The sequence below is a fragment of the Sander vitreus genome, chromosome 6 (genome assembly GCF_031162955.1).
Source record: "Sander vitreus isolate 19-12246 chromosome 6, sanVit1, whole genome shotgun sequence".
In the NCBI taxonomy this organism is placed as follows: Eukaryota; Metazoa; Chordata; class Actinopteri; order Perciformes; family Percidae; genus Sander; species Sander vitreus.
Genome location: NC_135860.1, coordinates 28,781,865 through 28,800,129, shown reverse-complemented (window position 1 = coordinate 28,800,129; position 18,265 = coordinate 28,781,865). Strand labels below are relative to the sequence as shown.

Genomic DNA, 18,265 nt, shown 5'->3' with positions numbered 1-18,265 from the left:
AATGGGTTTCTTGTAACACGACTATGTTGGCTTTTTCCTTCTTTAGCCAGCATAATAGTTTCTTCCGTTTAACAGCATTATACTTACCTTACTTACTTATTATATAATTACCTAGAGATTGGCATGGTTTTATTTCAGTTAGCCTAATAGCTGGTTTGATTTGCATTGAGAGATCATTTTATGGAAAGTACCCCATGCCATCTCTAGGTATGGTGAAGGGGATGTGATGATGTGGGGGGGGCTATTTTAATTCCAAAGGTCAAGGGAACTTTATCATGATGCATATTATCCTGGATCCATGAAATAACTGGCCTTTAAAAATAAACATCTGCCTGCCTCTATGGGAATTTAACATAGGGGTGTACTCACTTTTGTTGCCAGCGGTTTAGACATTAATGGCTGTGTGTTGAGTTATTTTGAGGGCACAGCACATTTACACTGTTATACAAGCTGTACACTTAATACTTTACATTGTAGCAAAGTGTAATTTCTTCAGTGTTGTCCCATTAAAAGATATAATGAAATAGTTACTAAAATGTGAGGGGTGTACTCACTTTTGTGAGATACTGTATATAAAATATTGATATAATTTATGCTTTTGAGCTGTCGTCGAACAGTGTAGGAAGGTGTCAAATTTCCATGTTACACCATGAAACAGGAAGTGGTTCGTAACCAGAATGTTCATTGCCCAATCGGCTCCAAATTTCACATGCTTGATAAGAGTCCTGGCCTGAAGGCATCTACATGCCAAAAAATTGAGTCATAGTGCCACCTACTGGCAACAGGAAGTCCGCCTACTGGCAACAGGAAGTCTGCCTTGACAAACATCATCCGATTTACATGAAACTCACATTGTGTGGTCTACACTTGCTATAGAGCAATATAATGTATGTTTAGTGCGTATTGTCTAATGCCAAATAGCAGACACAGGAAGTGATCCAAAATTTGCGACACATCACCTCCGAGTTCATCTCCGTTCATTGCTGCTTGCAGCTTTAATTTATACCTATATTTTAACTTCTGCACTATTTAATTTACTTGTGTGGATTTTCTTTTTGTACATATTGTAGAAATATAGTGCAAAAAATTTCATTGCCAACGACTGCTTCACCACAATGCTTGACAAATAAATAAATAAAGAAAGAACTTCAAACCACAGCTAGAGGTTAGCCTTGTGGGGTACCTCAACTGCAACACGAGCAGCACTGTTCACATACTTTCCTGTGTACATGAAGTATGTTTAAAGTATATCCACTCAGGGCAGATCAGAGCAGTCATCCTGGTAAACAGAGTTTCTTTCTAATTTTGCACAATGTTAAGATAGCTAAACATGGCAACACCTGAGGAGGTTACTGTGTTTGCGTTGAAATCAGAATCAGGATACTTTATTGATCCCCTCAGGGAAATTGTTTGGTTAGTTGCAGTTGCTCACAGTCAAAAAAAGAGTAAGAAAGTACAAGTCAATAAGTGTATAAATTAACATAAAGTAACATAGCTACAGTAAGAAATATAAGCGTTGAGTAAAAGTAAAGTGAGATTAGGTTAAAAAGTAAAATTAGGTTAAAAAGATTGTAGTACACTCAACCCAGTACGAACATGAATAAGTAGAGTGTGAATATAAGCAGCAGCAGTAAATAATAACAGATATTGCACATGTAACTGCTAAATTATTGCACCATGTAATTATTGTACATTATTGTGTGGAGATACGTGCTGTGAGTCCAGTTTTGACACCAAGCGTATAACACTCAGAGGGAGAAGTTGTATAGTTTGATGGTATCATGACAGGCGCAAGCTCTGTTAGTTTCTCCACAGAACATTTACGTTGTTCTTGTCATTTGTTCAGAGTCTGCAGCACTGCCACCACTGTTCATTTTCTGAATTGCAATGTTAGCTTTGTGGAAGACTTAAACGTGGGGTATACTCACCGCAGCCGCGCCAGTGTGATGTCATGGGAGCGCCGTAACAGTTTATACTGGCGTGTGGTGGTCGCGACACTAGTTGCAGTCTTCTCCTGAACAGAGGTGGCGCTAATGAGGAAAGGCTACCGACTTTGCTATTTCTACGGACTAGAAGAAGAAGAAAAAAGTAAACCACGACAGAACTGGCAGCAGCATTGACGTCAATGCTTCGATTTGATTCGATGATCTACTTCGTCGGATCAAGCCTTTCATTCGCCATAAAACTTAACCCAGTAAGTTTACCAGAGAGACTTACAGTCACTCTGAGAGTCCTGGCATCCGGTTGCCCTCAAGCTCGTTCATGCTTCCTGTTTCCGCTTTGTTGCGCGCCGCTGAAAAAAAAAAATAGTGGTGCGCGCCCTCTGGACGCGCACTCAAAATCCTGGCCAACAGCGAGATCTACGTCATTTTGACGTCACATTGGCGCGTGCGAGCTAGGCTGCGGCGACTGTAAAACGGCCCTTAGGTGCGCATATTTGGTGAGGGGGTTTAGGCGTTTTTATTTTTAAAAAATTCAATTTTCCCATATATTTTGTGTCTCCTTGTGGGATTTTGTCTCTCTGTTTGTGTCTCTGTCTTTTCGGTTATTTTTGTTTCCTTTGGGGTTGTTTCGGGTCTCTGTGGTCGTCTTTTTGACTCTTTTGTGGTGTCTCTTTGTATTCGGTTTGTGTCCCTTTGTGGAATTTTTGCATCTTTCACATCATTTTGGACTATTATCGTTGGAAAAGCTAGAGCAGGTAAACAAATAACACTCAAAAAGCTTAAAGACAGAACTTGCTAAAGAAGTCCACTGGGGAGCAAATACAATCATTAGATTGGAGAAAAGATGGATTGATTTTGTTTAGGTGCTGCCCAAAACGGCTCGGGTGCTGCACCTAAACCCCTATAATGGACGGGGAAACCCTGAATTGCATCTTGCACAGTGCCAATTTCTGTGGACGCGCACAAATGTGTTCTGCATAGGCTGTAATTAATTATGCTGACTCAGCATTGTACTGTCAGACTCATAATGGACAGTTTGAAAAATCTAAATCAATAGAGCAGAACCACTAATGTAGCCTGCAGCAGAGCTGAGGCAGCGGGCTACAGATGTCTAACTCCACCCCTGATATTCTTTTCATTTTCAAGCTTGTCGTCTTCAGACCACCGAAGCGCCGCTGACTCAGACATCACCTGAGGACATTTATCAGACTTCAGATAGCTCCTGTGAAGCTTTTTTGCACATAGCAGTAGTACTCCCCCACACCTGTAAGCCGACTTTGATGTGTAACGTCAGTGGAGTTCCCTCCGCTTTAAAGTGAAAAAGACTTGACTTTAGCAAAATCTAGCTCAGGGGTTAAAAACTCAATTTCACTAAGGGCCACACTGGAAAATAAGAATCACATCAAGGGCCACACGTTTAGTTTATTCACATGCTTTTATTTCATTGAAAAAGTCAAGCATCTTTTACTGTAGTATTATCTCATATAGCTTTCTCACTTAGTTTGGTCGACATAAAGCCCCCAAAAAGTAACTTAGCCATCAAGGAAAAAAGCGACAAAAATGGTTGAATAAAGCGAAAATAACATTGAAAAAAAACGTTAGAAAACGTGCCAAGAAACGCTGGAAAAAGTGACAAAAACATCAAAACATTGAATCAGATTTGAGTACTGAATCTTGTTCTTAGTATTTTAAGTCTACTTGGTACTTTCATAAATCTTGCATACTATTGTAATGCGTTTGCCTGTCTGTAACTGATGGTGTGTATTGTCCCAAACAGGTCTCTCTTGAGTATGTGTCTCATTAAGATTACCTGTATATGATATATGAATAAAGGTTAAATAAAAAATGATGTATCTGTATCAATATGTTGGCCAATAACTAGCAAGGTTTTCTTTAGTGCAGGGATAACAAACATGTTTCACTTCATTATTCAGTCTAAAAATCAAGTTCATGTTTGCCGTTTCCCGTTTATTTTACCCTAACAATTAGTAGCAAGCCACTTATCTGTCCTGCAAACGCCATTTTCAGTTGACAGGGAAGCTGTAAAAGTGGTTGTTTGGAGCAGCTTTTATATTTTTCCTGTCAATCAAAGGAATATAGCGATTTGTGAGTTGCTTTTTCTCTCAGTCAACTTACAGTAACCCTGTAAAACTGCACTGATCTCATCCACGCCTGTCTCCGATTGGCTCTTGTTTTTCCAGCTGGGGAGGGAACTCTTTGAAATGCTGAAATTCAGAGGTCTGCAATAGCGCCTCAAGATATGTTTGAGATCATTTGGAAACAGCCACCATTTCATTGTTGTTCACCAGAGAGCACCGGCAGGTTTCAACTGTGTAATGTCCCACTTAGTACAAACTCACAATACTTCACTAACCACATTTAGGGGATCTTTAGCAAAAATGTTTGCTTTGCTTTTAGACTTAAAAAACAAAAATCACAGGCTCAGATGTGTCACATAAGTTCTGCTGTACAAAAGCAGAGGCAGACCAAGGGGCCATATATACTTTGATCATTTTACATGTCTGACTGGAATTCATTATGTTGGCAAAATACAGATTGTATCATGCTGCCTGTAACCGATATACCAGCCCATGTTCAGGTTGTTGGGTCTGCAGAGCAAAGGGCACAGGGGTTTGGTAAAGGAAACCCACTGAGCACAATGACCACGGTTGTGATGTCATTAAAGACATAAGACTACAACAGATCATTGATAAATAAAGAATCTCACAGGGAAGCAGCCTGCAAACAGAGGATCAAGGTACTTATGTACCAGAAAGCTGTGTGTCTACTTTCATTAGGAAGTTATTTAGTCATTTGAACAGTGATGATCATCTCTAAGTTAATTATAAGCCTGTTGGACGGGGAAGGTGTCATAATTACACACCCTGCATGTATTATTTCTTGACATATATTTCTACTACTTTTTTATTCCTCCGTTTTTGTTTTGCACACCAACATCAAAATATTGTATATAATTATAGTTGTTTTATTTGACATATAGTTTCATTTTCTCAGTCACTTTCCTGACCAGGCTGCCCTGGCCTTCTTTATACTTGTAAAGTTAAAAAGAAACAGAGTCCTACCATTATATGTCACTCTGGGTTTGGTTAAGCACAAGACCAGGTGAAGATCCATCTCATCTGAGGACACAAACTTGGAGCACACAGGGCACTTGAAGCCTGGAAGAAAGAAAGGAAAGACACAAACAAAGATAAGGGCGTTTTCACACCTGTAGTTGGTTTGCTTTGGGACCTCATCAAGCAGGTCTCTGTACGCTTGTTTAGTCCGCTTTGGTGTGCACCCGAGTGCAATGGCTGCATTCTCACCTGCCCAAACGAACCACACCAAGAGGGGAAACCAACTCTACTGCGATGCAACCGAACAAAACAAGGAAGGTGTGAAAGCGTCTTTACAATACAGTGGACAGCAGTGGTGGGACAAAATATCCATACGGCAATATATCGTTATCCTCCTTCGCGCGATACGAAAATCGATCCGCCGACGCCAAATATTTTGTATTCATAGTTAGATCGAGATGTATCGTTATAGGATTGTCTAGCAATATATTTCCTCAAGGATTTCAAGGTTTTCTATGATATCGTTTCCTCAAGTTTGGATTTGATCAGTTCCGGTTTCATTGATTCCATTTCTGGTTTGTTCTTGGTCGTTTGTTTCTTTTATTGCATGTGTTTTTAGTATACTGATGTGCTGCTCTGCTTGTGGATGTGAGTGTGTGTGTGTGTGTGTATGTGTGTGTTGGGGGGGGGCGGCTGCTTTTTTTTATCGTTATAAGTAAAGCACTTTGTGCTACCTTTTGTGTATGAAAAGTGCTATATAAATAAAGTTTGATTTGATTATATTGATTATCGCAGAATTGCTGTATTGTGATATTATTGTTATCGTGTATCATGAGATTCCCAGGCCTAGTGGACAGGTGGAAGGTAGAATATGAGGGAGACTTTTTCATACCAGAGTTATTGGTAGCTGTACTACAACAAATAGGATACGTAACACATCACTGATTTTAGCCAAGAAAACCGGACTGGACACAAACAGCAGTAATGTTATTGTAATGGATTACTGTTGTGTTATTTTAAACAATGATAATAGAAAAAAAAACGTTATTTTTCAGCGATACCCATTCAGAGTATGCAGTCTGCCATTCAGACTTAACATGATTTAAATCTTGTATTTGAAACGCTCTTTCAGCCTGTCTCATATTACATTGTGATAATGGCATACATACTGTAGCTTCTGGGAACGTTTAAAAAAAAAAATAAAACTCAAAATGCAAAACAGAAAGTAATGATTGACCTTGTTGCAGTTTGCGGTGCCTGCGAAGAGTTTTTGAGATCTCTCATGTCTGAAAAACTTTTTTTAAGTTGCAGCACTAGTACTAGTTGGCCAGTAGGTAGTCTATATCGACGACACTGTTCATTGTTGTTCATTATTGTTGTTGCCGCCAGAAATCCGCCGGATGTCCCTCATTTTCAGCCAGAATTCTGTTACCTTCCTCTTTCTTTGTGTTGGCGTTCTAAACTCTGGTGGATTTCTGAGGACTATGGTTAACTGCTCCTCAGATCTCTGCAGGGTAAATCCAGACAGCTAGCTAGACTATCTGTTCAATCTGAGTTTTCTGTTGCACAACTAAAACTACTTTTAAACGTACACATGTTCCACCAAAACAAGTTCCTTCCCGGTCTTCTTCACAGAAGATGACATTCAAGTTCACAACAAAACAAACAAAAAACAATAAAACAGCCATGTCCATAGTCTTCTCTAACAATTAAGTGTCTTAAACTATTTCTGAACAGTTGAACATATACCACACAGATTAACTGCCATGTTAGTCGTGCTGCCAGTGGAAGAATATGGTACACGCACATAGAGCTTGCAAACTGTGGCTTTTTGTCGACAACGCGAACGTTGTCAACATAACTCACTGGAAATCCAAAATACTTCCACACCGGCGACTTCAGTGAAAGAGGAGGGGGTTCAAGTTCTGTCCAAGGGTCTCCTGCATCTGCAGTTGCCGTGCTATCTTCTGACTGGCTGTAGCTAAGTTAGAGGAGGTTGACTCGCAGCACTTCAACACTAGTGTTGACAAACTGCCCGAAGAGCCGTTAATTAACCCGAGTAGTGTCACTGAACCGGGACAATGAACCGACTCACTCCTGTTTTTTTACCTCATTAGTGCCGGCTTCACTCAAGCTGAGTGCGATCGGTGTATGCTCCGTTGTGTAGCTGGTCTTCTTCTGTTACGGTGTGTGTAGTAATCTAGCTCATTAGCGCCTCCGCTGGAGTGGTGGTAGAATCAATTAGGAAATGGACTACCTCGAGCAGGCTACACGGGTATGTTTTTTTCTATGGTTTTTTTCTGCTTGGCAAGCCGACCGGACGTGACATGGGGGCGTGGCAGCATCGACGATTCCATTTTTTATTTCTAAATTCGAGATTGTGACTTAATTTCGATTCAAAATCGAAATCGTGACACCCTCAAAACACATCATAGCGGTGCTTTAAGGATTCTAACTTTGGAACTGTTTTCACCAGCTTGGCGATTACCTTGATTTGTTGTAAAAGGTAGCTGAAACTATTTAAACCCACCTGAAGTGTCATAACAAGCCAGAAAACCACTTTTTTGTTCATATTAAAGAAGCGTTTCATATGAATTACCAGAGAGAGCATGTACATCAAATATGAATGACACCAGTGTTCACAGCTGAACAGATGTTGCTTTCTGGCTTTAGGTTCTTTCACATTTTACTGTATCAATCAGTGATAGTGCATATATAAGCGGATGTACAGTATATTTTCCTCATACCGTGCAGCCCTAATGTGGAGCTTTCTACAATGGTCAAATCCATCCACCTGCTGCAATACTGATGATGGGATGAATAGATTAGTGCAGCCAGAAGCAGGCAATACACTGCTTGTCTGACCTATTTAAGTCAGTCACAAAACATGTTGATGGACAAAAAGATCCTTCCACTTGCTTGATGGGGTCGAAAGGAGCCAGTTGAGGTGGTTCGGGCATCTGGTAAGGATGCCCCCTGGGCGCCTCCCTAGGGAGGTGTTCCAGGCACGTCCAGCTGGGAGGAGGCCTCGGGGAAGACCCAGGACTAGGTGGAGGGATTATATCTCCAACCTGGCCTGGGAACGCCTCGGGATCCCCCAGTCGGAGCTGGTTAATGCGGCTCGGGAAAGGGAAATTTGGGGTCCCCTGCTGGAGCTGCTCCCCCCGCGACCCGACAGCAGATAAGCGGACGAAGATGGATGGATGGATGGATGCAGATTTATGAGACTTTGCAGGCAAAACACGTTCTCAGCGAGATGACCAAATACCACCCTGGTATGCCTGTCTACGCCTATAGACTGTCAGTGGACTGGCTATGGACATCAAGTGATGAGTGATGGGCCTGCTCTCCTTTGGCTCTTTCAGCGAAAAGAAAACTGTGGGGGGGGGGGGGGGCAGAAATGACCTGGCAGAGAACAATTATGGGACAAGCTAGCCAAGATGAAGTTAAGTTGGGTTGAGGCTCAACATCTTGCCAGTGATAAGGATCAATGGAAGGAGCTTACGGTGACCTTATTTGGCACAGTGGACGTAGAGAATTAAGCGAGCAAGTTATCTCTATTAAACAGTATGTAAGATTTGCACCTCATATCAAGCCTCACTACACACATACTGAAGGGATAATTTGTATTTGTAGAGCACATTTCAGCAACAGGGCAATTCAAAGTGCTTTACATGAAAACAGATTAAAAGATTAAAAACATAAAATACGAGAAAAAAGTTACAGTGCAGTATAAGAAATTAAACATTGAAGAGCAGTTAAAACAGTTAAATATATAAAAGCAGATAAAATAACTTTCCTGGACTCAGTGATCCATTTGTTGGAAAGCCAAATCTTTTTGACCAATATGACATATCTCAAGTAGTCCGGTCCATATTTTCTAACCATCTCACCCACTATGGGTCCAGATGCGTCGCACAGCTTTGAGGTTTCATTCCCCATATTTACAGAAGCTTTTCTGGAGTATACTCTTACCTTTTTCGAGATTAATAGCCTAATTTGTGGTGCTCCATCAAAGCCTCAACATGAAAACCGCACTCCCGCGGGTCCTGTGAAATATGATAGCTACAGAATATTGGGAAATATAGCGCTATGGGCACTGAATTTGATGAATGAAGTGTTTATCAGACCCCAAATGAGACAAGAAGCGAACGTCAGCGAACCCTGCGGTCCCTCTACCTTTGATTCCCTGCTGCAGGAGACGTTGTATTAGCCTGGTCCTACCAGACTGTCGTACATTTCGTTTGTACAGAGAGTCTGGCCACTCTCCATTGACAAGTGTTAACTTCCTTGAAGGCAGGGTACTCTGTTGAAGTTTAAAACTATTGGATCTTCCCAGAGCCACTCTGGATCTGCCATAACCAATCGTTAATGTTTGGTCGTGACGTATGTCATGCGCATGTGCAACAAGAGGGGAGACCGACAACAACTTAGCATTAGCATCGCTAGCGTTAGCCTTAGCTAACTCCTTCACCACTAACAGAGCGAGCTGGAAAATCAAACTTTGCCCGAACCCCGGGGAGGAGGGCCACAACATCATGGCCACCAACAAAACTCAGCAAATATTGTTCTTGCTCGGGCTTTAACTTCTGGATATTTGGCAGCTGTCAGTACCCGATCCGTACCGCCTGTAAGAGCCGTTCTGAGCATGCGCATAATTACGTAGTAGAAAACTAACAATGTCCCTGTGCGATGTGTACCACGCATGCGTTGAAACACTTTACAACCAAACATCACAACTTTTTTATTAAATCTTTAATATACAATAGTCATAGCTACAAACAATCGAGACTTGTCACTGATCCAAAACCGTGTAGCGATGTCGTCGTTGTTGTTTATGTTAATGTTTTTACTTTTAGTACTTCGTCTTGACTAATAACCATAGACTGTCTATTATTAATGCGATGAAGTGTAAACGTACATAAGTGTCCTTTTGAAGACGGGATGACAGCTCTTCCAGCCACCACTGCTGTATACCACTATAGTAGCTACATGCTAACGGCAGTAAACATGTCATCTTAGCTGGCAACGTTGTTAAATTCTCCCCAATACGGGTCACATTCCTGCTAAAACAATGTCCGATTGTGTAGTGTTTGGTTCAGAAGCCTTTATCTGCGATTTTTGACGTTAGAAAGTGCTGCTTCGTTCCACTACAATCTAACGTTAGCATACTCATAGCTAACTATTGTAGCTGCATGCTAACGCGACATAGCTGAGCATATATAGCTAGCTATATATGTACGTATGTAGCAGGACTTTGTACCGTAAAAAAAAATCACCAATAAAGGCTTCTAAACCAAATACTAAACAAATACAAATACAGTAAAGTGACCGGAATTTGGGGTGAAATGTCCAGCATTGAGCTACATAATAGTTTGCTAGGAGTTAGCTGGTCTCTCACAGAGATCTCATTTGTAGCCCTGTTTTTATAGGATACTTTCATAGAAGTACAAACACATGAAGTGAGAGGTATACACATGCTTAAACTTTATTTTATACTAAAGCATGATTAACCTGAAGCAGGATGGAGTCATGACTTAAAACACCAAAGCAAGGCTTCTAGCTCAGGCTAGCTAGCGTTAGCAAATTACCTTCAAAGTTGCAAAGAAATGATGAAACGTAAAATTTGAAGCCTTTATTTAATTTCCTACATGGTGTTGTACTGGATGGCCGGACGACCCTCCGTATATCATTAACACATACTTTAGGCAACTCCAGCCAACACCTTGTAAACTTCATCTCTGCCATCATAACGGTCTACTGTCACTGTCTAATGTTTTCTTCTGGTAACCAGAAATGTCCAAACATCCTTACGCCAATGCGTGCATAGAGCTGTGAAGTTTGCCGGTGTTCGCACAAGCGTATTTTACAGGCGGTACGGATCGGGTACTGACAGCAGCGGACCGAATGGCTTTGCTCGCATCTTTCTAACGCATGTCCTCAATGTCATCATTCTCAGCCACTCCCTCTGTTCGCTGATTGGACCGCCAAATATTTGGCCGGAAAAAAACCAAGAATATAGCACAAACCCTGACGTAGTACTGAAGGAAAATGAAAATTGAGCCGAAGTACGTAGGAGGGCGGAGCCAGGCTAACATTGTATTACCCTAGCGGAAACACTGCATTCAGTTTGTTTGGTTGAAATGAAACCGTTGATCACCAGTGGCGGGTTATATCAGCAGTAGGTAATTAACACATACATTAAAACCATTAATGTATTTATAAGTGTAGTTAGGGCTGGTCTATTTGTGCGGGCTGAATGGGCTGCACACATTTCTTTTTGATCGGCCCACAGAGAGAAGAGAGATCACATGATTGGCCCACTTGTGTGTCTTTCATATGAACACTGGCCAATCACATCCTACTATGGCCCACTTCCATAGAGAGAGAGAGAGAGACCACATTAAAGTCCTGCCCCCACCGGCGGCAAAACAACTCCACAAAGTACCGGTAGCTAAAAACACGAGATTTAAGCATGTCAAATGATTATTTTAGCACCCTTGTCTACCAGAGAGGACAAGTTAGCCGTTAGTAAGCTAGTGTTATTTATGTGTTAGCAAGCTAAGGCACTTGCAAACATAATACTATAACGTTCCGATTACCCACATTGCACAATAACATAAGTTGCATAATGTTGCCGTTTACAATATGCAGCTTTAGCTTAACTTACAGGCTTGTCACTTGTTTACAATACAAGACATCTTGATGACAGCCATGCTCCACCCTCAAACTTTAGCCATCTTGCCATCAGGAGCCAAGCAGCCTTTTTGACTCAGTGACAAGGGGGTAAGCGAGCATCCGGAAAGCGTACCTCCTATGGGGAGATTCTAGGCTAACAAGCCATCACCTTCCATTAGCATTCCATTGACTGCCATTCATTTCACTTTGACAGCGAATAACTTTACATCTGAAGCTTTTAAAGACCATTTGTTCATTGTTTATTTCTAAAGAAACACGACAATGTATAAAAGGCTCCATTACCTTGTATCTCACGTTATGGCTCCGTAGCAGACGTTTTTGTAAAAATAGGCTAACGATTGTGTCATACCCACGCGACTTTCTGTCACACAGTAGAGAAATTACCGTATAGTACAGGCAGTTTCGACTCACATTAGCTGTTTAAAGTTTAATTACTAATGTTAACTAGCATTTTAGTTAGCAATAATTAGCCTGTGCCTATGTTATCTCCTTACATATAGCTACGCTCTCCGTCTCTGCAAGATTGGGAATGATTGAGATTTCTCTTGGCACAGCTACCAGAAGACTTCCAACTTTCAGACAGGTTGCTCACGTCACATCTACGTCGTCAAGCTCAGTTTGAGGCTGCGCAGCAACGCTCAGCCATCACCGGAAAAGTGACTTCACTGGTCTCCGTCGAAGTATATCTTCTTCGTATGTCTCCATTTATTTTACCGTCTATGCTCCGTGAGTACATTATCATACTCTCTTACTTACCACTCAGCTAAGAGAGAGTATTGGGGGCTGGTATGCAGGGTTCAAAATTAACTTTTTGTCCACCAGCCAAAATACTTTTTTTTGGCTAGTGAGGCAAGCAAATTTACCAGTCACTTGCATATTTTACCAGCATTTGGCTGGTAAATGGTGCTAATGTTGAACCCTGCGGGTATGTGCATGTGTTGAAGGGGAGTGCAAGGACGGTTGATGTCCAGCCGATTGTGGTGGGCTTGTCTGGGTCTCAAAAGTCCAGGGCAGATTTTTTACCCCAGTCCAGTCCTGGTTGACAATAGGGATGTAATGATTACCGGTGTAACGGTAAACCATGGTAAAAATGTTGATAACAATTACCGTTTTCATTTAAAATATCAGTATTATCACGGTGGATTACCACGGTGTGGAAACCGCGTGTTCCCAGCTTCATCCGAGTCTCCTGAAGTTGCCGCACGGGCGCATTGCGTAGCTTACAGTGCGTTTCTTGAAGTTGGAATCATGGCAGAAGGAGGAGATGACAGCGCTCAGGACATTTAACAGCCTTGTAAAAAAGGCCGTAGTAACATTTGCTCTCTCTCCTGAGATGATTGACCAATCAGTGACGAGAGTCATCGCTTTGATCTCCTGCCAATCACTCGCGCTCAGGCAAGAGAAGAGGACAGAACAGCCCGTTTTGTTGCGTCCGGTTTACCCCTAGACATCAGGACGTAACACTGATAATTTTGGTCACTATAACAGTGAGGTTAAAGTTTCACACCGTTTCATCCCTAGTTGACAACAAGTCTGGTACGTTCAGAAAATGACACCACTTTACTGTAATGCAACCTTTAAAACTATTTAGTCTCATATATCAATGTCAATATAATATCGATAAATTGTCCAGCCCTAAGTGTAGTTGAACAGAAATGTCAAAAGCTAAGTCTAAATAGATTTGATAAGGGATTCTAAATGATTTGGAGTCAATAAGTGGATTTCATACTGGATTAAGATTTGAGCATATAGTATAGATCCCTATCCTTAGGTCGGTGTCAGAGAACTAGACAGAAACTAGACAGGAACTAGAAAACAAGCAGCAAGCGACATAAAGGAGTATAAATAAATGTGCTTTTGGTTGCTGCGAAAATGGGTTAATGCCGACAGGCCTGCCTGCTGCCTTCTACCTACTGCGTCTCTCTATCTCTCCCTCAGTAGATATTAGCACCACACACAAACACAAATCACCGGGTGGCCGTGCTGAAAAGACCAAAATATCCCACTCAGGTCTGAGCAAGGTGATCTAATAACACCTTTCAGTGCAATCCAACACTGTCGCCTCAAAAATGACCAAAACAACAATAACAATAAAAAAACTAACTAGAACTTTCACAGAAATACTACTGCTATCAGGGCTGGTGTATTTATCATATTGTGAAGGTGTCATTTCAAGCCAATTATGTAACCACTGAGAGCAAGTCCACGTTTAGAAGAATCAATTCCTATGAATAATGGACTTAAGTCAAGACAGTTAACTGTCAACATTTTGGTAAATATGATTTTATTTCTTTCTCAGACTGAGAGAAGATTGATACCAGTCTGATTTCTGTGCGATAAGTACGGCTAACAGGTGGCCTGGCTCTGTTCAAAGTGAAAAAAATACACCTACCTAAAGCTCACTAATAAACCCGCTGTATCTCATTTATATAACCTGTACACATATATGAAAAAACAACTATTTGTTTTCTAAGGAGGAAGTTACATGTTGGTAATTAGGGCTGGATAGCGTTAAAAAATGTTCGATACCAGTACCTATACCGGTACAAAGGCTTTGATGCCGGTTCCTGAATGATACTTTTTTCCGATACCAATTTTATAAAAACAAAAATAAATTACAACATTACACATTATGGCACAAATCTTTTTATTTAATCTTTTAATATGTCAGACAAAACATCTAGGTGCAGTGACTGTGCACAGTTACCCGTGGTGTCATCTAGTGTTGTTGCCGGTACTGGCCTGTATGGAGACATTTACTAAAACTCATCTGTCTGGCATCCCGCGCTCTAGTAGGAGATGTTTCCCAGAAGTGCTGGATGGATAGATTTACTGTTTTCAAATTGTAGTTTTTACATTTCTGTTTGTGTAAACAGTCGTTAGTCAGTTTCCAGACGCCAGTCTTTATGCTAAGCTACAATAGAATCAGTTCAGCTCATTTAAAAAGGAGCTATACACTCTTTGTTTGGAACACAGCAAGTGTAGCTCATTTAGGATGGTTACCTGGGTTGACGACAACATTAGCAGCGGGGCAACCATAGTTGAATTAAGCATCCCAACGCTCCCAAGTTATGATACTAAAAGGTTTTCCTGTCTTTGTCTCCTGCTGATATTGCGTAAATGCAGCGTAAACACACAGACATGAGAGCGCCAAAATGTTGAACTGTTATTTTAAAGGTAAATAAAAAAAGTACACAAACCTACAACTCGCATATTTGAAAGCATCTCCAGTTAAATGTTTCAAAACCGTTGCTAAAAGCAACACATGGACTGCACCAGGTTGCACCAGGACTGTTTCTAATCTGCAATCTGTTTCTGCAATCTTATTGGACAGGGTTTCCCCTGTCTCCACATCCATCACTGTGGCCAGTAAAAATAACAGTTAAGGTTCCACCAGGTGGCGTGTGCTGTTAATCATCTGCCATCTTAGACTGAGCAGATGGATAGCACTTAGGTAAAACAGCAAGGGGTGGTTAAAAACAAACCGCAGGCTTTAAGTGACCGCTAACTGGCTCTGTATGCTGTATGTGGACGGGGCGTGGCTGTATTGTTGCCACAACAGGCAGTGAATACACTCACACACAGTAAATTAGCCTTGTTAGTCTGGAAAACACACTACGCTCAGTGTTTTCACTTTGACGGTGTGTGTGTGTGTGTGTGTGTGTGTGTGTGTGTGTGTGTGTGTGTGTGTGTGTGTGTGAGTGAGTGTGAGATAGGTCTGGTCTTATTTTTATCTGTGCTGACAGTGTCTGTAGTGGAACACAATTACATAATTCAAAGCAGCTGACTGTATGATAATTGAAAAGTATGAGATGTCATGTGGATTATAAATCATACTTTCTCACAGAACCACCTCTGATAAACAATCTCATTCTCACTTTCCACTGGTATTGGTACAGAACGCCTTCTGGCCTGATTTTCATGAAGCTTGCTGGAAGGGTGTAGCAAGGGCCAAGCAAAAATAAAAAATTTTTTTTAGCGGATCTGAATCACAAGGCGGATAGACAAATTATTTTTTGCTTTCGATAACTTTGCGAGAGAAGGCATTTGTGCTGCATTCAGGTGGTGTCGGAATAATGGGAAAAATGAGTTTCCGACTGAGAAAATTCACATGCATTAACATTGTGAAATAGGGCATGACTTGGTCGGAGGTCTGTGCTCTCTGAGTACCATACTGGATGCCAGTATGCTTCAGACAAAGTGCTTGTCAGATTGTCAAACGGTTTCTAAAACCATCTACCCCCACACCTTTGCGACGACAAAATTGGTCTGACCATACTTTTTACTTTCCAAAACCGACAATCAGAAATTCAAGCCCGCTTTACTCAGCGATGGGCCAGGTCGTGAGAAAGTATGCCCCAATTTACAAAGTAGGAAGCAAGCAGCAAACTCAAGTTTCAAAACATCTCTTTAGAAATCTACAGGTGAGTCGCGGATGCTACGTCCACGCAGTGACACACAAGCACACATCTGCTGTGGTATTCAAATGAAGGGACTCAGCAGCAGAGATTAGGAGAGCAGGTTAGGTAGCCACTGGCTTATCTCATCAAGATAGATTTGAGCTAACCTTGGACAGACTGAGCCACAAACGCCACCATGGCTCAGGTCTGTGGTACATGATCTCCTGAGACCTCACACGGACATGTGGACATTTCTCCAGTAACATTAAAAAGGACAATTCCGGCGCAAAACGAACCTAGGGGTTAATAACAGATGTGTACCCACTCGATCGCTCTCTGGGATCTGTTTTCATGCTAATTGAATGCGTTTGTAGCTTGAAACAAGCTAGCGCGGACCGCCGATTAGCTTACAACGCTAGTATTGGGGGCACAGGGAAAGTAAAAACAAATCGCTATTTAAAAAGGGGGGAGCTACAGTCTTCCTAAACTATCTTTTTAATAAACTGTCTGTACACTTACAATGTTCTCAATGCTTCGGTTAACATTTAGGGACCCTCATTATGCTACTGTTGAAGTGTGGTGAGATTTTGAGCCTTTTTAGTGGTATAAATAGACACACATCTGTTATTAACCCCTAGGTTCGTTTAGCGCCGGAATTGTCCTTTAACATTAATGTTCTTCTTATGATAGAGTGTGAAGGCTTTCTAATACTGCGTTAGGGTTGGGCATCGTTTGGATTTTAACAATTCCGATTCCAATTGCGATTCTTCCTTTTGATTCTGGTTCTTATCGATTCTCGAGTCCGATTCTTTGAGGGGTGGAGTTGAAACGGGTCACATGCTTATTTCACAAATAATAGGAAAGTTTTATTTTGATTCAATGGTGGGTTGCAGTTTTACCGGGCTTTTTCCAACGTAAGATAAAGCCACACTAGAGCGCCGCTTACTGTGCTCCATGGCTGCAACACAACAAGCGCCTGGCCGCTTCGGAAACCAAAACTTGTGCATGTAAAATTTGGAAACCATGATCAGATTTGAAACCAAATCCTCCACGATTCCAATAAAGAAGCGATTCCACTGGAATCGTAATTTTTGAAAACGATTCCAAGGGGGAATCGGTTCTCGATGCCCAATCCTAGACTGCGTTAATGAATAATGATAGCAACAGTAAAGAAAATGGTTAGACTCTTCTCAGAGCCTCTTTGCAGGAAACCGATGAGCAACAAACCCATTCTCGCAATGCAGATGAATGCAGATCATGGGCATCGTGGTCACCACCACAACAAATTCCGTTCTCAATTTTAACTCTTTATAGTTTCTAATCCACATCCATCAGTCTTCACATCGGCAGGAATTGGATCCACTGCACAGCACTTATTTAACAAGAAAATACGTCACTTTCAAAGCTGGTTAGCATCATAGCATATATAATAGTCCGACGAAGGTGTTAATAGCTCACTCCACATAAAATGCTACATTAGAACACTTCCAGCTAACTTCACGGAGAACAATGAGGGTAAACCAAAAATTCTCTGGTCCAGCTCAGCTAAAAACACGTTTCGTCGAATTTGTCGTTAGCACGTGAGTAAGCTTATCTACAGAGCCCGTTTGTAGCCGTTAGGCTACCGACGTTATCTTCGCTTCACCGGTTCAACTGACTTCAGCAGTTCAGATAACACACTCGACTGTCCTGCTGTTACAGATGTGAACCATAGCCACGGACAGTTCACTCGTTTATGGGCTCGCCACGGCATATTTGAATATTTGGCATCATAAAAAGCTTTTTTTCCTGGCCTGGCAGGGGTTCCTGTAGAAATGTAGGGAAACAATAAAATATAACCCTATTTTCCACTGGGCACGTATGCGCTGCATTCCGGCTGCGCCGCCGTTTTGTTCCGTCCTCCGCCACGCACCATACCACACCGGGAGCGTCTCAGAAGCGGAGCGTATTGCTGCCCGACTCGCAGATTTTATTTTCTCTACAAGTACTTTACAGAACAATCACGGGTTTATTCAGCTAGTATCTACCTTCCACTCTAACCACTCCTGTAATTAAACTCCATGTCTTTTCTTTTTTCTTTTTTGGCGTTGTCTTGATAAAAAGAATCTGTGATGTCATTTTAGGTTTTTCCACCTCCAAGATGAAT

General features: G+C 41.5%; 1 protein-coding gene across 1 annotated transcript in view; it reads right to left on the bottom strand.

The window, feature by feature from the left end:
* Window positions 1-18,265, bottom strand: part of znrf2b (zinc and ring finger 2b) — a 42,201-nt gene that overhangs the window by 12,247 nt on the left and 11,689 nt on the right. Inside the window, exon 2 of the mRNA XM_078253611.1 lies at window positions 5,027-5,122. Coding sequence (XP_078109737.1) covers window positions 5,027-5,122 — 96 coding nt within the window. The remainder of the gene's footprint in view (window positions 1-5,026; window positions 5,123-18,265) is intronic.